General features: G+C 40.8%; 1 protein-coding gene and 1 long non-coding RNA gene across 12 annotated transcripts in view; one reads left to right on the forward strand and one right to left on the reverse strand.

Moving 5' to 3' along the window:
• The window catches only part of FGGY (FGGY carbohydrate kinase domain containing), a 516,773-nt gene extending 511,927 nt beyond the window's left edge, over nucleotides 1-4,846 (forward strand). For 4 of the 10 annotated variants that reach the window (XM_088835336.1, XM_088835337.1, XM_088835338.1 and 1 more), the window contains one exon: nucleotides 3,947-4,535. Coding sequence is in view for 8 of the 10 variants with exons in the window: in XM_088835337.1 (XP_088691463.1) it covers nucleotides 3,947-4,028 (82 nt within the window). In the remaining 2 variants the exon portion in view is untranslated. Of the gene's footprint in view, nucleotides 1-3,946; nucleotides 4,536-4,744 lie in introns of those variants that run through there. The other 6 variants (XR_016037181.1, XM_088835335.1, XM_055403663.2 and 3 more) reach the window with 6 other exon arrangements.
• The window catches only part of LOC148778029 (uncharacterized), a 62,539-nt gene that overhangs the window by 6,697 nt on the left and 29,909 nt on the right, over nucleotides 1-25,933 (reverse strand). The window contains exon 3 of one of the 2 annotated variants that reach the window (XR_016037187.1): nucleotides 4,986-5,079. This is a non-coding gene — a long non-coding RNA (uncharacterized LOC148778029). Of the gene's footprint in view, nucleotides 1-4,960; nucleotides 5,080-25,933 lie in introns of those variants that run through there. The other variant, XR_016037186.1, reaches the window with a different exon arrangement.

The following is a 25,933-nucleotide window of genomic DNA, read 5'->3' on the forward strand; positions in this document are numbered from 1 at the left end:
GACGCTCACTCAGGTCTGTGCCACACAGACCTAAGATGGAAGGATCGAGGATTATCTGCTCAAGGATTAATATCCCTATGCAGATAACTCTTAAAACTCAACAACAAGGAAACCAACAACCCAAATCAAAAATGGGCAAAGGACTTGAATAGACATTTCTCCCAAAATAATATACAGTCAGTAAGCACATGAAAAGATCAACATCACTCATCTTTAGGAAATGCAAATCAAAACCACAGTGAGATGCCAATTTACAATCATTAGGATGGCTACTGTCAACAAAGCAAAAAATAACTAGTATGGGCTTCCCTGGTGGATCAAATGGGTAAACAATCCACCTGCAATGCAGGAGACCTGGGTTCAATCTCTGGGTTGGGAAGATCCCCTGGAGAAGAGAATGGCCACCCACTCCCGTGTTCTTGCCTAGAGAAGTCCATAGACAGGGGAGCCTGGCGGGCAACAGTCCATAGGGTCACAAAGACTGAGCAACTAACACTTTCACTTTTCACTTTTATTTACAAGGGTACAGAAAAACTGGATCCCTTGCCCACTGCCAGTGGGAATGTAAGATGGTGCATCCTCTGTGGAAAATAATACAGTGGTTCCTCAAAAGTTAAAGGTAGAATTATCACATAACCCAAAAATTCCACTTCTGGCACCCATGTTCATAGCAGCATTATTCACAGTGGCTGAGTGAAGGCAACCTAGGTGCCCATTGACAGTTGAATACATGAAGACTTAGCATAGCATACCACTTACATGAGGGACCTAAAATAGTCAAATTTATAGAGACAGAAAATAGAATGGTGGTGGCTAGAGACTAGGGAGAAGGAGAGAAAGGGAAGTTACCGTTTAATGGGTAGAGTTTTAGTTTTGCAAGGTGAAAACAGTTCCATAGATGGATGGTGGTGATGACTGCACAGTAATATGAATGTGCTTAATACTACTAAATTGTGCAGTTTAAAATGTCTAAAACGGTCAATTTCATGGTATGTATGAAGTGAAGTTGCTCAGTCGTGTCCAACTCTTTGCGACCCCATGGACTGTAGCCTACCAGGCTCCTCTGTCTATGGAATTTTCTAGGCATGAGTACTGGAGTGGGTTGCCATTTCCTTCTCTAGGGGATCTTCCCAACACTGGGATCGAGCCCAGGTCTCCCACATTGCAGGCAGACACTTTACCATCTGAGTCACCAGGGAAGCCATGGTATGTATGCTGCTAAGTCACCTCAGTCGCGTCCGACTCTGTGCGACCCCACAGACGGAAGCCCACCAGGCTCCCCTGTCCCTGGGATTCTCCAGGCAAGAACACTGGAGTGGGTTGCCATTTCCTTCTCCAATGTGTGAAAGTGGAAAGTGAAAAGTGAAAGTGAAGTCGCTCAGTCGTGGCCGACCCCCAGCGACCCCACGGACTGCAGCCTACCAGGCTCCTCCATCCATGGGATTTTCTAGGCAAGAGTACTGGAGTGGCTTGCCATTGCCTTCTCCGATGGTATGTATATTTTACCACAATAAAAAAAGACTGAAAAATAAAAAGCACAGGGGAAAAAGTGCCTTGGGATCTCAGCTTGCCATGTATAAAAAACGGAAAATATAGTCTATCCAGCTTTTTTTTGTTAAAGTGTAGTTAATTTATAATATGTTGTGCTATGTGTCAGGCATATAGCAAAGTGATTCAGTTATGCAGATATGTATATATGTGTGCATATGTGTGTGTATATATATATATATACTTTTTTAGATTCTTTTCCATTATAATTTATTACAAGTTATTAAGTATAGTTCCTTGTGCTATACAGTAGGTTCTTGTTGCTTATTTATTTTATATATAGTAATGTATGTATTTTAATTCCAAACTCCTAATTTATCCCTCCTTCCCTTTCTCTTTTGGTAACCATAAGTTTGTTTTCTATGTCAGAGTCTATTTCTGTTTTGTAAATGGTTAATTTGTATAATTTTTTTTGGATTCCACGTATAAGTGATATCATATGGCATTTTTCTCTTTCTGACTTCACTTAGTATGATAATCTCTAGGTCCATCCATGTGGTTGCAAATTTCATTAATTATTTCATTCTTTTTTATGCCTAAATAACAGTCTATCCATTTCTTGACATTTCAGAATCCTAGAAAGATATAAGAACATTAGCTCACATGTATAAGAGTTTGACAGCCTGCAGAGTACTTAATGTTCATTTTCATGTTTAAAGTTCAGTCACTCTATGACATTAAGTACTGTTATCATCCTTCTAACAGCAGGGAAACTAAGACTCAGACCATTTAAAGAAGTTCCCCAAATCACCTAGGCTTCTGTACCTGAAAAGCCGATGCTTTTCCCACTGTACAAAGTTGCTGCGAAGGTTTCAGTATTAAAACTGGAAATCTTCAAGTGTATGAGAAGGAATACTGACCCAAGCTCCCTTCTAGAAGTTTCCCCAAAGTCAGAAAGTCCATCTCATATAGTGAAAAAAAATTCTTGACATTAGACTGTCAGAGAGTAACATTAGAAGAAGCAAATTGCTGTTCCCCAAATCATGCTGTGGTTAATAAATTTGGAGGCTCATAGAGTGAATTTTAGTAGAACCTACGTATAGTGAGATTGATGATAATACTGGACGTTAATTTTTAAGGAGTAGCTGTAATACTGCTACTCAACATTTGATATCACTTGCTATGATCCCAGTGCTGTTCTAAGAGCTTCTCAAATATTACCTCATTTAGTTCACATAACACCTCTCTTGAGGTAGAGAGCTGTCTGAGGTTGAGAGCGGTCCCATTTACAAATAGGACATTTAGGAACAAATACGTTCAGTAAAATATCCATGGTCACACAACTAGCAATGAGGCCAAGGTGAGATTCAAACCCAGGCCTCAAAGTCCACTTCTTAACCCTGTGTTTGGCCCCATCACAGCCCTTAAGTTACCAGAATTCTCAAAGTAGAAATGCTAGGGGTTGGGGGTGGGGTGGGATTGGGGGGTTGTGTTCCTATTGATCCATTTAGCCCTGCATGTTACAGGTAGAAGTCCCTGTGTGTAATCCAGGGTTACTCTTACGCTCTCTAACCCTGAATTCCCAAGCTTGCCCCAAAGTTACTTCATGAAGACTTCGTTTCAAAGAACCTCAGAATCTACCAAGACATGTTAGACAGGTTTCATTAACCCCTTACCCCTTTCTCCCAACCAAAAGGAATAAGGGCCACGCCGCCATTTGCAAGTATAACTGGTCTTAGCTACTGTTGTCCTTTTGAAGATTGTGATGCCAAGGTAGCTTCAGCTGCTCTGCTGTCTGACTCATGGCCAACACTAGTTTTAACACGTCTCTTCTGAAGACTCAGCCAGAGAGTATAGGCGAGCAGGGTCCTCTGTGGGATGCCTGCAAGGCAGGGTGCAGCTCCAGGAGAGGTGTTAGTCATGTTTTCATGGGGTTTTACTCCCAGATAAAGCAGTCTGCAAAGGAAATACAGGTGCAGAATCTGCAAAGGGTGATTACCACACTCAGTCTCATCTCTGGGCAGGCTATGACTTTAAACCAGTCACTAAACTGGAGTCGGGGTGGAGTAGTCATATATGAAATACTTATTGAAGCTGAGAATGCGAAAAGTCCTGTGTCAATCCTGGGTTTTTCACTGTTATAGTGGAGGCTTTGAAATCAGGTTGCCCTGAGTTTTAATTCCAACTCTGCCCATTTTTAGTGATACTCTTTTAGATTTGCCTCCTTGAGCAACTCTCAGATATAAAACCTTTACCTCTAAAATGGAGATGTAGATTCACCCATGGAGGTTAAAGATAGTGGGTATGAAACATGTTTGACTCGGGGTGCTGTCCACATCCACAAAGTGGGGAGTGTCTGCAAAACCGTAACAGGCACATTCCTGTTCTTCTAAACCTTGGGGGAAGCTGCACAACGGTTTTGTTGAGATCATTCAACATGATTATTTTTTTCCTACAGATATTACGACAAGAAATATCAAGTATTCCTGAAGCTGGTTGAACACCAGAAGGAGTATGCAGCCATCATGAAAGGGGACTGAGCAGAGCTTGCAGGGGCTGATGCCAGGTTTCATATCATTGCATCGGGGAGCTCTGTCATTTCACCTTACATTCGAGACCCTTAGGTATCATTTCATTCATTTCTGCATTGTCTTTTAATAAAGAAAGCTGAGACATGTGCAACCAAAACTAGAGTCTTCCATTTCAAAATACCACCATTATTTACTTGGTAGGTGCCACAGGCACCATCATGGAGACAGAAGTTTCACCAGGTATCATAGGATCTCCTATGGGACTGGAACTTGGGGATCATTCCATCCAGGAGAAATGGTCCTTGGTAATTGATTCGATGTCAGCCACTAAAGACTTACATCACTTCATGTGGGACATCCAATGTTTGTTCTAGAGGTGGCTGAAAGCTTGTTATTAATTTTTTATTTGGAAATAATTTCAAATTTACAGAAAAGTTGCAAGAATAGGAATAATAGAGGGAACACACATTACCTTTGAATAATTATCCCATCCATCTGCTTTCTCATTTATATGTTCCCTCTCTCTATGTGTATGTGTGTGTGTGTGTATACTCATGTATATTCATTCACATAAGAATACACATACACACAGATTTTTATGAATCACTTGAGAGTAAATTTCAATAGCCTTAATTTTTATATAGTGCTTTTATTTAATCCTCCATTCGTATTCTGATTTTGTCAATAATTCAATAATGTCTTCAGCATTTTTCCCTCCTGCATAGGATCCAGTTTAGACTGAAACATTGCAAAGAGTTGGACACAATTTAATGATGAAACCACCACCACCACTCCTTTTAACTGCAGAAGAGTCATCTTGCAAACATCATATTAAAGATTGGTACAGGCAGGAATCATCAATGAATCCAGGAGGAAATTGTGATGAGTAACTGGATGTGTGTGTCGTCTTAAAATGTCTCCTCATAGATTGTTTATCAGTTAAAAGAAGGGAAAAAAAATGTTTACCACGCAGGGAAGACATAGGACGGCATCTTGACTGGGTGATCAAAATTAGCTTCAGATGGGTAAATACACATCAGGGGCCTCCAGATGTGACAACCTGAAAAGGACACAACATCATTCTGGCTGGGAACGCATAGCCTGCATCTAATTAGAAGGAAGCATTAGACAAAACCCAAATTGGGCAGCATTTTATTCTTTTAATAGACTATATTCTTTAAAAGTATTTATGCCATGCGAAGTGTGTGGAAAAGAAGCATGGTGGCTTAAAGTTTTTGATGTAGACAAGTGTTTGAAAACACAACTACAGTTACTTTAGTTGATACCATAACACATACCTACAAACACAATGTACATACACACACATACCATTTTGGACCCAAGAGTAACTGCTAGTGTTGATTCTAGAGCTGTCATCCTTCAGATGAGTTTGGATAGAAAGCATATGGAACCTCAGCAACATAAGTCAGCAGGTAGAAAAGAAAAAACCACTACCACTCAGTAAGCAAACCTCTTTTGGATTTCTTATTTCTTATTCTGTGCCAGGTATTGTGCTACACCCTGGAGTACAGTGATTAAAAAAAAAAAAAAAAGGTCTCTGCCCTCAGGGCTCTCCCAGTCTAAAGAAAAACAGAAACAAATAAATTAATCACAGCACATTGTTTAAGAGTTGCTGCATTGAAAGAAGGCACCTGCTGCCACAGAGCATATCAAATACCCAGAAAAGTGGAAGATTGACAGATTGGATGGAGCATTATGACATAATGGCTGTGACCTTTGGCTTGGGATTCTAGGCCTGGTTTCACCTCTAACTTCCTGCATGACTTGAAGAAAGGCCCTCAATCTTCCCAAGTTTCAGTTTTTGAATGAAGATGTTCATAGTACCTACTTTACCAGATCATAACAAGGATTAAGTGAAATCATACCTGTAAAGCACTTAGCTCCATTGTCTGGACCATACCTGTCTTTTTGCAGGACCTGTCACCTAGGAGATGCTCAGTGGTGGTTTAGTTGCTAAGTCATGTCCGACTCCTGTGACCCCATGGACTGTAGCCTGCTAGGCTTCTCTGTCCATGGGATTCTCCAGGCAAGAATACTGGAATGGATTGCCATTTCCTTCTCCAGGGAATCTCCCCAACCCAGGAATCAAACCCAGGTCTCCTGCATTGCAGGCTAGGCCTGGTTTCACTTCTAACTTCTGAGGAGATGCTCAGAACAATAACAATACAAATTATGAGTAGGATGATCATACCCAGTTGCAGAGGCCAGCTCTGTAATAGCATTCTATAGCATCTAAAGGATATCAAGATCTTAGGCATGGACTAGGGTGTAAAGTGGGTAGGCTGCAATCCATGGGGTCACTAAGAGTCGGACACGACTAAGCGACTTCACTTTTCACTTTCATGCACTGGAGAAGGAAATGGCAACCCACTCAGTGTTCTTGCCTGGAGAATCCCAGGGACGGGGGAGCCTGATGGGCTTCCGTCTATGGGGTCGCACAGAATCGGACACGACTGAAGTGACCTAGCAGCAGCAGCAGGGTGTAAAATGAGTGTGGCCGTCCAATCCAGCAGGCTTTGGCAGCAGGAAGACCAGTTCATTCACCTAGACCCCAGACAGAACCTGAGCTAGGGATGAGAAAGACTGAGAAGTCAGGTACAGCAGGATCTAGGCAAGATGTCAGGACCACAATCTGACAGGCCTAGGCTCCCGATGCTGATCAGCACTGACTTAGAGACCAGGGCAGGCCTGGCCCCACTCAGGCAAAGCCGTGATGAATGCAGGAGCTGTGCCTGACCAGGAACTGCAGAGGTAGGAGGGAGAATAATTAGCCACTGTTTGCCAAGTCCTTCCTGTAATCCTTACCATAGTGTAGAGAAGTAGGTAGCATTAACTTCACATTGCAGTTAAGAAAGCTAAGGCTCAGAGAAGTTAAACAGCTTGCCCCGAGTCCCTCAGGTGGTAGTAGAGACAGGATACAAATCCAGATCTGTGTGGGGTGCGAAACTTTGAGTGTTTCCTTGTTGTGTTAATAACAGCCACAAAGGAATCTGTCCCTACTATCCATCTGCTCTTTGGTTAGAGTGCTTGTGACGCGGGTGACTAGCAGAGCTACTGGTCATTCTCTGAGGCAACTCCTATCCAAACCAAACCTGACCTCAGGTTCCCACCGCTTTACAGAGAAAGGAAAACACAAAAGAGGCAAGGATCATGGGAATCCTAGAAATGCTCTGGCATCTTAAGAGTAACGAGCTGAAGTAAGTTACAAGGACAGAAAAGCCTTGGGCAAGATACGTAACCTGCAAGCCTCAGTCTCTCTGTCGGTGCTTACCTACCTGTTGCTTACCTCCTAATGCTGAGCATAAGGATTCAGTGAAGAAAACATAAAGGCCCTACCTCAGTGGGTAATAGGCACTCTGCAAGTATTGTTTCCACAGTGTTCTCTGGTGCCATCTGGCCAGATGGCTAATCCCTAAGAAAATAATTCTGGTTCCTACTATAATACCAATGTCTTAGGAAAATGTGGACGTCTATATGGCTTTCTTTAACCATTAGTGGCTCAATAATAAAAATTTTAATGACTCCAGTACTCACTTCTTGCACTGGTAAGGAGGGGGTGGTGGTATTTAATGCACACCTGTAAAGTGTAAGTGCATTTAGCTTTTATGAATAAGAATTACAGTGTGGTCAGAGTGGTTCCGGGGAGTTTTGTTTGATTTGGTTGCCTACCACAAGCTTTTCTTTCTTTATTTATTTCTTTATTTATTTTTTAATTAATTAATTTTTTATTGGAGGCAAATTATTTTACAATATTATATTGGTTGGTTTTGCCATACATTGACATGAATTCGCCCTGGGTTTACATAAGTTCCCCCTCCTGAACCCCCCTCCCACCTCCCTCCTCCCTTTATCCTCCCTCTGTGTCATCCCCGCATGCCAGCCCCGAGCATCCTATAACATGCATTGACCCTGAACTAGTGATTCATTTCACATATGACAACATACTTTCTTTAAAGTTGAAGCCAGCCTTGTTTCGAAAATCAGTGTGCTAAGGAGCACATTGCAGGTTTTTTTCTTTTGACCAAAAACACTTGCCATATGTGACGAATATAAATGTGGCTTTCCAAAGAGCCTAGGAGAACAAAAGTTGGGAGAGGAGGGAAACAGGGAAGAAAAGACAGGGACAGCAGAACGCGTGATGTGGTACAGAGCAGGGATAAACAACAGGACCTGACACTCGCGTCCAAATGCAGCAGCGGAACACGATGCCCTCTCTCAGGGGGATCCCAGCGGGGCAGTGGTCTTGGTATCAGAGCGCAGTCTATGTTGTTGCTGGTTGCACTTGTGGGCAGAAGGATAGAGTTTGTTCCAAGGGGCGTGGTCAAAGTATTGTAGGACATCCCTGGAAACTCCCAGCTTTGAGGAGGCACTAGATCAGCAGGCGAGGGTAACAAGCTGGAGCATTAAAGTCTTAACATTAACGTGATCCTCTGTTTCTCACAGGCCGGAGGATAATCAGGTTATTCAGGTTGACTTATTTGTTCCCCTGCCACTGACCTGGTTGCTCTTGTGGAAACCAAGACCTGTGTTCTATGCACTTAAATAGTTCCCAATGCATATGGGTGCTCTCTCTATATATATATGTAAGTAAATACACAAACATTAGACACCTTTCTGCACAAAGAAGACAGGTAAAACTAAAAATATCTCCAAAATATCTCTTTCAGGTCAATCTATGATATATGTTAACACATTTTAATTTAAGCAGCATCAAAAACTTTAAAATGTGACATGGTTATTAAGCCATTAAGAAAATCATGCCTTGTATCTAACGACTTGCTTTTAGTTTTTTATTGCATAAGTGCACTCACATACACATGCATAACCACACACCATATTTGGGGTTGTACTTCAAGCTCAGAAACTTTTTGCAAATTGTTGGTGTTGTTACAGGCCATTTCTGTATGATCTCTTACGGGAAACCAGTTACATCGTTGTCCAGAAATACCCATTGTTCATCAGGGCTGCGGTACACACGCTTTCAGAATTCAAGGGCATAGTTACAAATGATTACCATCAAAGGATTTAAAATGAAGGACATTGTTGCTAAACAAGAAACTAATGACCAAGCAGAGCTGTGTAATATAATTATACTTAAGAAGGGCCTTCTAATGAATTACAGAAGCATCTTTGTGCTGTCTCATGTCTCCAAAAATACACTTAACTGTTATTGACGGTTAATAGGAGGAAGTCTTGCATATAAAAAATGTTTTTTTTCCTTTCCTAGTTTTTATAGAAAGAACTTGAAAAGCAGTACATTTGTAAAAGGATGTTTCTGCCTGTACTTCTAAATATTTAACAATTATATAAAATTTATAAAGCAAAAGTAACTTAAAGACAACTGCTAATAAATTCAGGTTTCCTAATTTATGATTAGCTCACTCATTAATCTTATGATCAGTTTCTATTCTACACAGATAATCATTTAAAATTACATATTAGAATAAATTTTTCTAAAGACTTAATTTTGTTTACTTAAGTTATGCCTGATGTCCTGATTAGAAGTGTTTTCTCATTAAAATCTAGGGTTAGCCTGGCTCCCTACTGTACAATTTTAACACATTTGAAGTGGAAAATATTTTACTTATAATGTCTGGTGGGCAAAGTCAATAATGATGCCTTCCATTTGAATGTTTCTTTTCAGTATCCTTATTGATTGTGCATATATAATCTCAGCTACTCCTTATAAATGGATTGGTAAAGGAACCCCTGACAAAGGGGGAGATCACATTTTATAGATACAGGAACCATGGCTCCAAGAGGTAAATTAACTGGCCCAAGACTGGGTAGCAGAAACAGGGAGGCCTTGCTTCTTCCTAAGTAAATTCAATTAGCTTATTTGTGCAACAGAGGATGATTCACTAGTTAGCTAATTGCTCTCTCCTCTGTGGTTCCCCTCTTCAGCAGATGTATAAATAATATCTAGGAGGTCCCTTCAATTGCACTCATCTCACACACTAGTAAAGTCATGCTCAATATTCTCCAAGCCAGGCTTCAGCAATATGTGCACCGTGAACTCCCAGATGTTCAAGCAGGTTTTAGAAAAGGCAGAGGCACCAGAGATCAAATTGCCAACATCCACTGGATCATCAAAAAAGCAAGAGAGTTCCAGAAAAACATCTATTTCTGCTTCATTGACTATGCCAAAGCCTTTGACTGTGTGGATCACAATAAACTGTGGAACATTCTGAAAGAGATGGGAATACCAGACCACCTGACCTGCCTCTTGAGAAACCTGTATGCAGGTCAGGAAGCAACAGTCAGAACTGGACATGGAACAATAGACTGGTTCCAAATAGGAAAAGGAGTACGTCAAGATTGTATATTGTCACCCTGCTTATTTAACTTATATGCAGAGTACATCACGAGGAACGCTGGGCTGGAAGAAGCACAGGCTGGAATCAAGATTGCTGGGAGAAATATCAATAACCTCAGATATGCAGATGACACCACCCTTATGGCAGAAAGTGAAGACGAACTCAAAAGCCTCTTGATGAAAGTGAAAGAGGAGAGTGAAAAGGTTGGCTTGAAGCTCCACATTCAGAAAACTAAGATCATGGCATCTGGTCCCATCACTTCATGGGAAATAGATGGGAAAACAGTGGAAACAGTGTCAGACTTTATTTTTGGGGGCTCCAAAATCACTGCAGATGCTGATTGCAGCCATGAAATGAAAAGACGCTTACTCCTTGGAAGGAAAGTTATGACCAACCTAGATAGTATATTAAAAAGCAGAGACATTACTTTGCCAACCAAGGTCTGTCTAGTCAAGGCTATGGTTTTTCCCGTGGTCATGTATGGATGTGAGAGTTGGACTGTGAAGAAAGCTGATTGCCGAAGAATTGATGCTTTTGAACTGTGGCACTGGAGAAGACTCTTGAGAGTCCTTTGGACTGCAAGGAGATCCAGCCAGTCCATTCTAAAGGAGATCAATCCTGGGTGTTCATTGGAAGGACTGATGCTGAAGCTGAAACTCCAATACTTTGGCCAGCTCATGCAATGAGTTGACTCACTGGAAAAGATTCTGATGCTGGGAAGGATTGGGGGTGGAAGGAGGAGAAGGGGACCACAGAGAATGAGATGGCTGGATGGCATCACCGACTCGATGGACATGAGTTTGAGTGAACTCCGGGAGTTGGTGATGGACAGGGAGGCCTGGCGTGCTGTGATTCATGGGGTTGCAAGGAGTCGGACACGACTAAGCAACTGAACTGAATTGAGGAGGCCCCTTCTGATGCTCACTGGTTCATCAGAGTACTGTGTTATTTCTATTGTCTGCAGAGTGGTGAAGTGATAAAGTCTTGAGCCGTGGAGTCCTGCCTTCAGAACACAGCTTCATTGCTTACTGATCCACACAGTGTATAAACTGATGCAAGCTAGTTAACCTATGAGTCTCTGGTCCTTATTTATAAAGTGAAAGAAAAGAAAATCTGCCTTATGACTAATGTGAGATGTAAATGGGATGATGTTTTGAAGTACCTGGCCCAGCGTGTGTGTGAATGTTAAGTTGCTTCAGTCATGTCCGAATCTTTATGACCCTGTGGACTATAGGCCACAATGTTTCTCTGTCCATGGGATTCTCCAGGCAAGAATACTGGAGTGGATTGCTGTATCCTCCCCAGGGGATCTTTCGGACCCAGGGATAGAACCCCCATCTCATGTCTCCTGCATTGGCACGTGGGAAGCACCACTTGGGAAGCCCCACCTGGCCCAGTGCCTGATATAAAATAGATTTGCAACAAATAGCAGTTTTTCTCCTCAATCAATCCAATTTTACATTATAAAGTTTCTAGAAGCATTGCTTCCAGTCAGTTTGGACAACTTTATATCCAGTTTCTGTGAATAAAAGTTCTATGTTCCATCCATAACAACCAGTGATTAATGGGTTCTTACTAGGTCAAGAGTGCCGGAATAGTTCTTGTCAGTGCCTCTAGGGGCCAGGTGCAAGTCACTGAGAAAGGGGACATACATAGAGATGTAAAATGCCCAGAAATCTCATTCTAGATGCCCAGTGAGTGGTGTTGAGAAAGGCCCAAGGATGACAGTAATGTAGGTCTGTCTTGAAAAGTCATCTGTAAGTGATGAAACATCCAGCCCTCCTTTCTCAGCTTTGCTAAGCTCAGTCACTGAAGGTCTGTCACCTGAAGATTCAGCTCTGCTCCCTCCCTAAGATACACCCAGGCTGTGTACCCCCAGTTCAGACCAGCTGCAGCTCTTCCCCAGCCAGTGACTCTGGAATTTGTCCTCTGCTCTTAGGCCCAAGGCACTGGGAACCTCAATAAATCACAGGTTTCTTCCCTAAGGAACAAACATGTTTGTCCAGTCTGGCATGACCCCTTGAAATTGCGTAATTCTTCTTATGCTGGACAAAGAAAGAAATGTTGAGTCCAGTCACATGGTTCACTGTGTTATTCCTAAGCCACTTGTCAAAGTCCATGCCTCACATTACACTGCGTTCCACATGTAATCCTCCTGAACTCAGGCTTTGTTTACTTATTCTCTTATTTCTGGCCTCACTAATCCCTTCAAATTTGACTTTTGAAACTATCTCCGTGGGTAGAACCTTGGCTCTCCTTCAACCATAAGTTGGTTAAATTCACCTTCCTGCTACTCTGACTTACAAATCCTCTCTCCCATCCCACCTGACCCCAGAAATTCCTCTCAAATTAAACCATATGGAAGGTTTATCTACCTGAATTCAGCAAATAGAAACTTGAGGTAAACATCTAGGCCTCCAGTTTCCCTCCTGGGGCCAGAGTCCTGGTTAGATTTTGAGCTGTTTGATAGAACCCTGACATGTTGTCTAGCACTTATGAGCTCTCTCCCCCAAGGCCAAATGCAGTTCCATGAAATCCTCCAGCCACCAACTCAGGCCTGGCTTTTGCCCAGACAGACCTCCCAGAGAGAATCCAAGGGACTCAAGCATTCTTTCTGGCTAGAAGCTTTTGTTGCGGTGCCAGCCCCATTGCTGTGAGCCATAGCCAGTGAAGATGTTCTCTGAGTGCTTCCCGTTCTTGGCCTCTTTATGGTTGAGTGGAATCTTGTAACCAGTTCTGTTTAATGAGCTGTGAGAAATGATGGGTGTTATTTCTGGCCCAAGCCTTTGTCAAGTGAGAATCCCCAGAGCTTTCTTTTCTCTTATACAACAACCAGCACTGGTCCAGACAAGGATTCTCCCTCCTCCTGGGCCCCAGAGTGAAGATGAGTCAGAGCAGAGACCCCAGTCAACCCACAGGACTTGCAGCTTGAATGAGACTTAAATTTTTAAGATTGTCTCTTCCCTCAGCATAATCTTTTTTTATCCTTACTGATGTACTTCACAGCCGATAGACCTCATACTGTTAGCACCAGGCTGACTCATATGAAACTAAGTTTGCCATGATCTGAACAGCAGGCTCAGTCTTGTTAAATTAATCCCCTTGGTCCCAGCCCTGAACAGCCCTTCATGCTTCCTTCCCCAACTAGTGTGTGTTGAGCACTCAATCTCACAGGTAATCAGCCAGACACCCTCTTAATTCCATTGCCCGAGAGAATGTTTGTCAGTTGGGATGGTTTGAGCTGCAAGTGATAATAATCACGTTTGAGAGTAGCTTATATAAAATTTGCATTTTCTTATTAAGAAATACGGAGACAGGTGCGGTCATCAAGTTGACTTGTGGATTCAACAATTTCATCAAAGATTCAAGTCCTTTTTATCTTTCTGTTCCTGCCACCTCAGCCAGAAGGCTTTTGACCTCAAGTTTGTAACTTCCTGATTGTAAGAGGCTGTCACTTTTAGAGGTATCTTATTTTTCACAGAACAATATCCGAAGGATAATAGGGTAATAGGCCTGGCTCGCAATGCCACACTTTGTGATAAAGGAAGAATCTGTCAGGAAACTTCTCCTTAGGTCTCATTGGCCAGGTTCTGCATCACAGGTCTGCCACTAGGGATTCTCAAGACTGGCTTAAAGAATGCAAGATGCATTGGGACTGGGCATGTTGCTGTTCCAAGGAAATCATTGTTCTATTAGAAAAGGGGAGGAGGGAAGAGCTGTTGTATAAGGAGCCAACAGGGTTTGCCAGAATAAAGGTTTTTCTTGGGAAAATGATCAGGAACAGCTAACTTTGGAAAACAGTTAAAACAGGCTTTGTTATTATAGGATATCTTAGAATAATTCAGACTGATGCTAAAGCTGAAACTCCAATACTTTGGCTACCTGATGTGAAGAACTGACATACTGGAAAAGACCCTGATGCTGGGAAAGACTGGAGGCGGGAGGAGAAGGGGATAACAGAGGATGAGATGGTTGGATGGTATCACCATCTTGATGGACATGAGTTTGAGCAAGCTCCAGGAGTTGGTGATCGACGGGAAAGCCTGGCGTGCTGCAGCCTGTGGGATCGCAAAGAGTCGGACACAACTGAATGACTGGACTGAACTGAACTAGAATAATCTTATCCTATGTGCACTCTGAATCTCCTAGAGAGAGAGAGAGAAGTTGTGAGGCATCTTCCAGACTTATTTCATTTTTGTAGTGACCCTTTTATTGCACTCATATAGAACCACTACAGTAATCTGAACCAAACTGACCAAGAGTTTGTAATATTTTAAATGGAGTTGTATGAATGTTTCTTTCATGTTATCTGTAAATAAGAGGTTTATTCAGCAAATTAACAGCTATTAAATGAAATTTGGTTATTTTACCTAATTATAGAAACAAATTGCTTTAATATATCAATGTACTGTATTCACTACTTGGCTACTTCAAATATTACCTTACAAATGAGTATTAATTATCAAGGTCTAAGCTAGTCACTGGGGCTTCCGCTGTGGCTCAGTAGTAAAGAATCCATCTGCAAAGCTGGATACGCGTGTTCCATCCCTGGGTCAGGAAGATTCCCTTGGAGGAAGGCATGGCTACCGACTCCTGTACTCTTGCCCGGAGAATCCCATGGACAGAGGCTCCTGGTGGGCTGCAGTCCACAGGGTTGCAAAGAGTCTGACATGACTGAAATGACTGAGCATGCACAAACTAGTCATTAAAAATAGGCTCAAAGAAGGTGTTTATTTAGGAACACATTATCATAAATCTTTCAATTCAATCAAATTATCCTTTCAGTTAAATTTTAGCTCTTAGAGCAGCATAGATCAAATCATTAGGGTAGCAGCTAGTGTTAAATACAGCTGAAGATACAATTCTGCCTTTCTTGGTAATATTATCAAGTTTAGTATTTCCATTTATTCCAACTTTGAGTCTTCCTCTGCTCTGTAATATATTCCAGGTAAGAAACTCTGCAGTCACACGCAGCAGCCTGAGGACATCTCACTCTTACCTTACTTTCCTATGCACACCCTAACCCTAAACCACGCCTGCAACATGAACAACCTTAACACATTGTTAGATCTTCAGCTAAAAATAGTAGAAAGCTCTTTCCCTGAGACCAGCAAAATTTCAATGGAAAATATATCTGCCAGTAGCTATTTTGTGACACATGGAGTTTCTGATACTACATTTTGTGAGTTGCATTAAAACTGGGTTGATTTAAATCTCAATATTGCATAGAAATTTTAGTATCATCCTTTTGACAATAGACTTCGATTTTTGGCTTATTATATTTAATGGTTTTAGAAGTTTTGGCATATCTTAGATTTTTAAAAACTTGTTGCCTTAAAAAGGATTTGAAGAAAACATACAGTTGAGTTGTGTTAATAGCAAACGTGTTTATTTTTTTGTAAACGTGCATTTTCCTTTTTCACATCTACGTAGTAATTTTCAAAGTATAATTTCTGAAACATATGGCTTAGCTGTTCTACACAGGTGTTATACTGTGCTGGAGAATGTATTGTGCATCTATATATTCAAGCATATGTTTCAAACCTACTCTTCTTAAAACAAACACTTCATAGACTTCCTGCTATTTATATCAGGAACATATACTTGGCCTTGGTATCACCTGCTCTTTTTAATACTAGGTATTGCCAGGAAACTTCTGGGAGCTTATGAAATCTACCAGAAATAAATACAATGTTGACTTTGTTATAAAGGTGATTGAGTTGGTGAGGAAGTGGTTAAGAAAAAAAACATCTTTATGATTGTAAATGTAGAATGAGATAACAATGTGTTACCCTTTTAAACCTTTCCTTATTATTTTACTCTCTTCACAAACTTTAGTGTTTGTACTTAATTCAGTGTTCTAAAAATTATTGTTTCTCATACAATGCTTTAATCCCAGCTCTCATTTCAAGTATTTATAGTCTATGTACCAATAAAAATAACTAATAATGATAAAATCTTACATTGGATAAGTATTATCAAAGACGATTGGGTCATATTAAAATAACACTAGAGCCAACTTGAAGTGTTTCCACTGGCCAAATACGGCAATTATTGCATTAAAAAAAAGAAACAACTATAATGGATAAATAGGTATATATCAATATATAAACATCCATGGGTTCCCTTCTGTCGCCCAGTCGTGTCTGACTCTTTGCGACCCCATGGACTGTAGCCTACGAGGCTTCTCCGGCCATGGGATTCTCCAGGCAAGAATACTGGAGTGGGTTGCCATTTCCTTCTCCAGGAGATCTTCCCGACCCAGGGATCAAACCCGGGTCTCCCGCATTGGAGGCAGACGCTTTAACCTCTGAGCCACCAGAAACATCCATGGGTAGTCCCTAAATATAAACATGACTTAATTTACATTTATCCACTGGATAACTCTGCAACATACTGCTAATCAAATCATATTTATGCAAATAGATTCAGTAAATTCCTTCCACCCTAGATCTGAATATAAGGTGATAGTAAACTGAAATTGTCTCTTTTAGGAAAATGAAGGTTCATATTCCTCATAAGAGAGAAAGAATACTAGTCTTCTCAAATCTGTGGAACACAAAGGATCATAAGACTGTTGTCTGTATTAGAGTTCTCCAGAGAAACAGAATATATATATATACTGTTGTTAGGTTACTAAATTGTGTCTGACTCTTTTGCGACTCCATTGACTCTTTTGCCTGCCATGCTTCTTTGTCCATAGGATTTCCCAGACAAGGGTACTGGAGTGGATTGCCATTTCCTCCTTGAGGGGAATCTTCCCAACCCAGGGATTGAACCTGTGTCTCCTGGACTGGTAGGTGGATTCTTTACCACTGAGCCACCAAGGGAGCCATGTATATATACTTTGTTCTTTACCTTAGCCACCAGGGGAGCTGTGTATAATACTTTGTTATAAAGAATTGGATCACAAAATTATGGAAGCTCAGAAATCCCACAATCTGCTGTCTGTAAGCTGGAAACCCAGGAAATCCGGTGGTATTGTCAAGTTCAAAGGCCAAAAAGACCAGAAAGAGCCAATGGTATAAATCTCAGTCCAAGGGCAGAAGGCAATGTCCCAGCTTATATAATTAGAGAGAATTCTCCCTCCACCTGTTGGTTCTCTTCACTTCCTGAAAAGACTGGATGATGCTCACCCACATTGGGGATGGTAATCTGCTTTTCTTAGTTTACTAGATTCAAATGCTAATCTTTTCCAGAAATACCCCCACAGACATGCATAGAAATAACATTTAACCAAATATCTGGGCCCCCATACCCCCCATGGCCCCTGTCAAGTTGACACACAAAATTAACCATCATGCCAGCCAACTTCAGATCCATGGTTCCTCTAAGCTGGTGATTCTCACTCCCAATTGCATATTAGAAGAACCTGTTAGGATTTCACCTCCAGACATTCCAACTGAATTGTTCTGAGATGTGGCCTGGCATTGGTATATTTGAAAATCTCTGCCAAGTAATTCTAAAGTGTAGCTGTCACTCAGAAACATTGGAGGGGACTTTCCTGGCATTCAAGTGGTTAATACTCCAAGCTTTCAATGTTGGGGTCATGGGTTCGATCCCTGGCAAGGAACTAACATCCCACATTCCACGCTGTGTGGCTCCCCCATAAAAGAACCATCGCAATCTAACTTCATTTTATCTCTGGGAGATGGCTCTATGGAACAGGAGTGAGAGAGACTATCCTTCAGGAAATACACTGAAAAACACCATCACCAACAATAACAAGCCACTAAATACCAGCTATGCTAGATCTTGTAGTATTACTCATTTAATCCTTTAAAAAGCACTATAAGGGATACATTATTTTCCTGATTTTTGTGATAGAAAAATAATAAATGGTAAGTAAGCTGAAGCACAGGGAAGTTAAATACATTACCAATAGTCACACAGCCAGTAAATAGTGAAGCCAGTACTCAAAGCAGGTGTTCATCCATGCAAAACCCATACTGTTCACAGTATCACACTTCATTTTTTTTTTTTTACATATCACACTTCAGATACACTGTCTTCCTGGATTCCTAGCTAAAAATAAGTTGCTATCTAGGCTGAGCAGGTAACTTCTCAGTATCAGCCTGTGGTGATAAATGTTTTCATTATTTTTCATCAAAGAGTCACCTCTGGGGATGTGAACATGATCAGGCTCACCTTTTTAGGTGACGAGAAGAGGCATTTATGAGCCTGGCTCGCATGAGAGTGCACGTGGTTGCACTCTCTAACTAAATCACTAACTAATGGTACTGCTTTCTCAATTGTAAGTGCCATGATCAATATTTAATAGCCATAAATTGCCTCTTTCAGTAGAGAACTGAGAATGTCTATATAGGAATTTCTTTAAGGACTCAATTTGGTTGAAAGGAGGAACTAACAGACTTCTTGTAAAACTGCTTATGCAATACCCTTTCCATAGGAATGAGAAAACGTGAACTATCCAAGATCAAAGAATTGTAGGGGAAAACCAGTGGAAATTGTAGAAATGCAAAAACCTCCCTCACCCTAAAAACCCTACCTGTCACTGCTAGTGTCCCTCAGATAGGCAAGGATGTTTACGGAACCATCCAACTGAGGCCAAAAGGAAGGGATTAGATACTCTGTAAGCTGTGTCTTTATTATTAAATATTATTACTATCATTATCTCTCTCTCTAAAGTAATCTCTTGGCATTCCCATACATCTTCGCTTCTTCCACTCTCAGAGTCCAGGTTCTAACTACATTTAACAGCTCCCTAGATAACTACTTGCCCCATTATTCTAACCTGACTACTGCTGCCAACCTCACCATCAACTCTCACACCCATCTTTCATTTGGTTTCCTATTTTTAATTGAAATGAAAGGAAGACCTGGTGAGGTCCTAAGTGGGTGTATGGAAGGAGGGTCTTTCATCACTGTGGTGGGGGTATGAGGAGCTGAGAGACAAATTCCAGAATGATGTCCTGGAAGAAACACCAAGGTCAAGGTAGGGCAGCCGGCCAAGCCAGGTAGCCCTTCCCAAGGGCAAAGTGAGGAATAAGTGTGAGAAATGGATCCCAAACAAGGAGAAAGAGAGCAAGAACGTGTGTGAGAGGCTGTCTAAATGAATGTTGGGAGACACAGTGCTAATGATAGTAGCATCTTTGTGTATGAAGTACCAACATGGCTAAGTCAATTTTATTTAAAGCACCTGGAATGGTATGGATGCCCCTTCTCTGACTCCAATACTCTAGCATACTTCTAATCAGGGGGGCTCTTTTGCCCATATAAACCCTGATGACCCATCACTGGGGTTGGCTGTGTGCCACTGGGATTCTGACACTTCCTCCTCCCATCGGATGTTTCTTACCTGTCTGGGACTATCTGGAAAGCAGTGGTGCTTCAGTAATCCCACACTGGCTCCCAGAAGCACTGCCTTCTTCTAAACTTCACAATACCTGAAGCCCAGGATGCTTCACAGCACACTGACTGTCACAGATACTTAGGAAAACAAGCCATGGAGCACTGGGAAACCTTGCCCCAGAGTTTCAGTCGGTCTGGAATACAGGGAATTTCACCATGACCTTTGTTTTTGTCAGAATCTAACCAGGAGACCGGAGAAGGCAATGGCAAGCCACTCCAGTACTCTTGCCTAGAAAATCCCATGGATGAAGGAGCCTGGTAGGCTGCAGTCCGTGGGGTCGCTAAGGGTTGGACACGACTGAGCGACTTCACTTTCACTTTTCACTTTCACACATTGGAGAAGGAAATGGCAACCCACTCCAGTGTTCTTGCCTGGAGAATCCCAGGGACGGGGGAGCCTGGTGGGCTTCCGTCTATGGGGTCACACAGAGTCGGACACGACTGAAGTGACTTAGCAGCAGCAGCAACCAGGAGACAGAAACCACCTGAGCATTCATTAACAGCAATTTCAAAACTAGGAACAAGTTGCACAGGTAATGGAGGGACTGAGAGCCAAATAGAGGACTGGGAGGCAACCCAGAGAATAACTCACAGAAGGAATTATTTTCTGAGAATGGTCACAGAAGGAGGCCATTAAGACTCTTAAGTTACAGGGACAGAGGAAGTGGTGACATGACTGGCCCCTGGGCAAAAACTGAGACCATGGCAGGACTGTTCATGGGCGGAATGTCACTGCTGCTGGAGTCATTGCCCCAGCCAGGGACTCCAGTCTCCCACTCTGCAGTGTCTGAACATTGCCTCCGACTGACCATGAAAGTGAAGTGAAAGTGGCTCAGTCGTGTCCGACTCTTTGAGACCCCATGGCAGATGCAGTCCATGGAATTCTCCAGGCCAGAATACTGGAGTGGGTAGCCTTTTTCTTCTCCAAGGCATCTTCCCAACCCAGGGATCGATCCCAGGTTTCCCACATTGCATGTGGGTTCTTTACCAGCTGAGCCACAGAGGAAGCCCAAGGATACAAGCGAAGCCTAAGAACACTGGAGTGGGTAGCCTATCTCTTCTCTCATGGATCTTCCCGACCCAAAAATTGAACTGGGGTCTCCTGCATTGCAGGCAGATTCTTTACCAACAGAGCTACCTGGGAAGCCCAATTGACCATATTGAGCTGGAAACCAGCAGAAATGGAAGGCTGATAAATGCAGCCTGCAGGGGACAGCCTCCTGCAAACGCAGAGCAGAGTGGGGTTCAAGTGAAGAACCTACCTAAGGCAGCATGCCCTAGAGAGACTACTCGCTCCTCACTGTTAATCAGAATTCAGGGCACTCAGACACACTTCCATATCAGTACTGCTCCACCCGTCACAATTTATTCTTATATTTCTGCCATCTTATGCCAACCCCTCCACTGTGCCTCATGGAGCCTCCACGTTATGCCCTCCGCTTCTTCTCCAAACTCTCTCTGACTTTAACTGATTCGCAACTCCCTCTTAGCAAAAACCTTGCATCATTCATTCTTCAATCATTCAACAATGATATATTGAATGGGGATTAAATCAATGATAACTAACGTTCCACCGTTATTTGTATTTTATACATATTAAACACTGCCATCCTCATAGCCACCTATCTTCTGTTTTACAGAGGAGAACATTGAAACATGGAGTACTTAAGAAACTTGTTCAGAACATAGCTCATGAGTGGCCAGGACAGGAATTAAATATACAGCCAGGCTCTAGAAACCAAACTCTTATCCAGCATACCTGGATAACAGCATTCTCTTCTAGGAATGAATAGACTGATGAGATGATTCCTGCTGATGGACTTCTGTGGAAGAAGATATTTTTAGCTTTTCATTTTGAAATAGTTTTACAGAACAGTTGTAAATAGTACAGAGAGTATCAGTATATGCTTCCCCCATCTACCCTAATGTTAACATCTAACATAACCAAAGAGTGTTTATCACTAAGCGTTAACATTGGTGCAATACTCCTAACTGAACTACAGATTTTAATAGACTTCACCAGATTTTCCCCTAATATTTTTGTTCCAGGATTCCACACAGGACAGAACATTGCATTTAGTCAGCAATGTCTTCCTACTCTCCAATCTGTCCCAATTTCTCAGACTTCTTTATATATATATATATATATATATATAACCTTGAGACTCTTGAAAATTAAAGATTAGGTATCTTGTATGAAATCCTTTAGTTTGGGTTTGTCTGATGTTTTCTCACAATAGACTGGAGTTATGGACTTTTTGGATGAATAATCTAAAGGTACAGTGCCCTTCTCACATCATGTCAAGGATATGTTATAAACATGATTTATCACTGGTGATGTTAACCTTGATCATTTAGTGAAGGTGGTGTATGTCATATTTCTCTACTGTAAAGTTACTATTTTTATAGTAACTATTTTCATATTCTATTAGTTAGAAGGGACGTGACTAAGTGTAGCCTAAACTCAAGGTGAGAGGAATTAAGTTTTATCTCCAGGTGTGGGGGAGCAACTGCCCTTATTATTTGCAATTCTTCTGTAAAAAAATTTTGTCTCTTCTCCTCCAATTATTTATTTATTTGATCACATATATCAGTATGGCTTCATAGATGTTTGTTTTACTCTTTAAATTATAACTCAATACTACCAGTATTGCTATTTATCAATATTCTGTTGCAAAACTGTTCCAGCTTTGGCCATTGGGAGCTCTTTGAGGTTGACTGCTATGTCCTTTTCACATATCACCATTTTTAAAAGCACTTCATTGCTTTCTGTCACTATGAGATGCTACTCTAGGCTCATATATATTCCCTCTGCCCCTAGAATCATCATTTATCCAAGGATCCCTTACTCCTTATATTGAGAAAGATGTTAGAAACCAAGATATGGGTGCTGGATGTGGTTCTAGGTTCTCTTGGTGCTAGAAAATATATGTATGTATGCATACTACTCCATGCGTATCCACATAAGAAGAATTAAAGTAAATGAAAGCACAAATAGGTTGTTACACATAAGCTATGAAGAAAAATGCCACATTCTATTTAACGGAATTACAGGTGTTACTTACTGTAAATGAGGCAAAGCAGTGGCCAGTGTGATCTTCTTTGTAGCAGGAATACATAAGCCAAAATCTTATAAATGAACAAGAATTAGCCAGACAAAAAAGGCAAGGAGAGAGCATTTCAGGCAGAAGGAACAGCCTCTTAAGAAACACTATGTAGGAAGAGCTCTTGCATTTGCAGAAGTGGAAGGGATCCATCATGGTGAGAGCAAAGAGATCCAATGGAAATGTAACTATAAATGGGCAGAGGCTAAATCATGTATGGCCTCGAAGGCCATGAGAATTTCAGGTTTTGTCATGAATGCAATGGGTTATCATTGAAGGGCTTTAGATAGGGAGGGAGGTGCATCCTGATTCACGTAGAAATGTATGCCTGTGTGAAGTGGGAACCACTCTCAGCTGCCTCAGCTCTCCTTCCCCCCTCTCCTGTAAGCTTGTCTCTGCTGGCACCCATCCCCAGGAAGCCATATCACTGTGGTCCACACCACAGTCTTATCTTTCCAGTTTGTTTTGGATTTCACCAAGGCCGTATCTATGAAATGCAGTCATATGAGGGATACCTATATGCTTTTGTTGTTAAGTGTGCTCTCATTCACATTATTTATGGAAAGCCTTTTCTATGAACAGACTTATATCCAATGCCTCACAGAACTCCATGCTGTGCTGAATAGTAAGAATAATGTTTCCTTCTGTTGCTCAGTTGCTATGAAGTTCAGGACCACATGTGATACACTGAGTTGTATTTTCCTGTGAATTCTTGATAAAATAATTTCTCCTCTCCTCTTTTACTGATTGGTCAATTATAGTGACTGCTCGGATAGTTTATTATATCTGTACTTTTACAAATTGAAGATATTTTTTGAAGTGAGGGCCATTAAAAAATATATATATATATATTTTTTTTTTAATGAACAAAGAAATAAGAAGGCTATCCTACTACTCGAGCCTAGAATTTTCTCTCTGGCACCACTACGAGCCTCAGCCTGAGGATTTCAGCAACACAGAGCTCCTGACGTTGCTCTGTTTCTCTGAACAGCTCCAATTACTGCAGAGTTATTAATGTTTGTTGATTGTTGGGCCAAATGAATTAACAATGGTCTTTTGTTTTTGTTAAATAATGGGGTACTGGTTGTTTAAAATGTTCATTGTGCCTTATGTAAAATTAAAGGTTTTCTAAGCTTAAAATACCTTAAGAAAGCAATTTGTTTATTAAAATCATAGATTTTAAAATGCATGGATCAAATGTAACTACTGAAATGAAAATAGTAGGTTCTATATCATCTATAGAGTAGAATTGCTGGAGTGCAATAAAGACAAACAATTATCACCAGAAGAACACCATTACAGTCATTGCTTAATTACAGTTTATTTTTCCTTTCCTCTTGTGATAATTACTGAGTCCTTCAGACTAAGAGATGCTGACATTTCGCTAACAGCATGATTGTTTTTATCCCACACACCTGTGATTTCCTCCCATTTTAGTCCTAAGACAATGTGTTCAATTATTTGCAGGTTCTAAATTTATTTTAATGGTGTCTGTGTTTATTTAGATTAATGATTCTGATTTTTAAAAATTAGAACAATTTTATTTTGACATTTTACAGATATATGGAGTGCCAGTTGACTTGTTAAAGAATTCTCAGTCCTTATACCATACATAAACTTAAGTTTGAAGGTCAAGTCAGAAAAGTATCAGCACCAAAACTTGGATTTAAAAGACAGCTCTATTACATACTGTGTGTGAACTCAGACAAATCAATCAATCCTTCTGAATTGCTCTTCTTTTATTTTTAAGATAGAGTTTGTAGTTATCCCTCTATCCAAACTGCTAAGCTGTAATGAGGTTCCAATGGAATAATTGCTGTAAAATGGCCCACTTTCTACACCATAAATTTCTTGTTAAGGGTCAGTCATGGTATACGTATATGTATTCATTCATTTCAAAAATGTTTGCTGAGTACACACAATGCATCATCCCCAGTGCTCTTGCCAGATATCTAGAGATGTTTGAATAGAAGATCATGATGAAAACAAGTTTCATAGAATTAAACATGTACATAGTATTTCTTAGATTACATCTATGTAACATCAGAACATGATCATGGAGTTATGATATTTCCTCTTGTTAAACCAATAAAATTTGTTTTACTTATTTTGAAAGCAATACATTTCTTCTAACTTTGTCATAGATATTATATACTAAGCATTACCAATTAATGTAACTGAAAATCTGAATTTGCAACTGTATGATTGCAACTGTATGATTGATGATTCTACTATTTCTAGTAAAAAAAAAAGTTAGAAACTGGCTAAATTTTTACTAAATTTGTGAATTTTATCAGGTTTTGTGTTTTTTTTCATTAGCACTGAATTTTAATTAAAATCAATAGTTTAGATGAAGAACAGAACTAGAATAGTGTTTACAATCAACTTCTGAAAAATCACATTTACATAAATGAAACAGAGGCCAGTAGAGGTCCAAAAAAAAAAAAAGGTGCAACTTGTATTATTGCACTTGGATGAAACATGCTGCTCAAGGTTGCATAATACTTAGGCCACACAAGGCCAGGAGGAGGAGACAAACAGAGGACAACCCCCCCACCCCCACTGCCAGGTAGTATTTCTTTTGGATTCTCCAGGGAATTCAAAAATATTTAGTATTTTTAAAAGATTCAACGGGAGCTCTTTACAAAGATGAGTCTTCAACAGGTTTTAGTTACAGCCATGCTCTTCATTTCAAATCATGTGTAAGTCTAACATACAGCTTCTACTGCAAATAATGAGATATCTATTACATTGGAATGACCCAGGGCCCCTGGCCATGGAAAGCAGGAAAGGGAATGAATCTCTGCTTTATACAATTTCAGGGAATAATACCGTGGCTATAGTTTATCCTTTTGAGCACTGTTCATTTTGGTCATTGATCTCAACACATGAGAAAAAGTGACAGTGAGTACAAGTGAACATTAAAAATAATTCCTAGGCTATTAGTAGAAAATAAAGTTTTAAAAAAAGTCCCCAGCCACGTTCACAAAGGTGGCATAACTGTATACATAAGAAAAAGGCTGTAAACTTATAGAAAAGATAAACTCTGGCTTCTAAACAAATTACAAAATTGATTTTGCCTTTACCCTTGAGAGTTATA

The sequence above is a fragment of the Moschus berezovskii genome, chromosome 4 (assembly GCF_049115385.1).
Source record: "Moschus berezovskii isolate FMDL1 chromosome 4, NW_MosBer_1.0, whole genome shotgun sequence".
Classification (NCBI taxonomy): Eukaryota; Metazoa; Chordata; class Mammalia; order Artiodactyla; family Moschidae; genus Moschus; species Moschus berezovskii.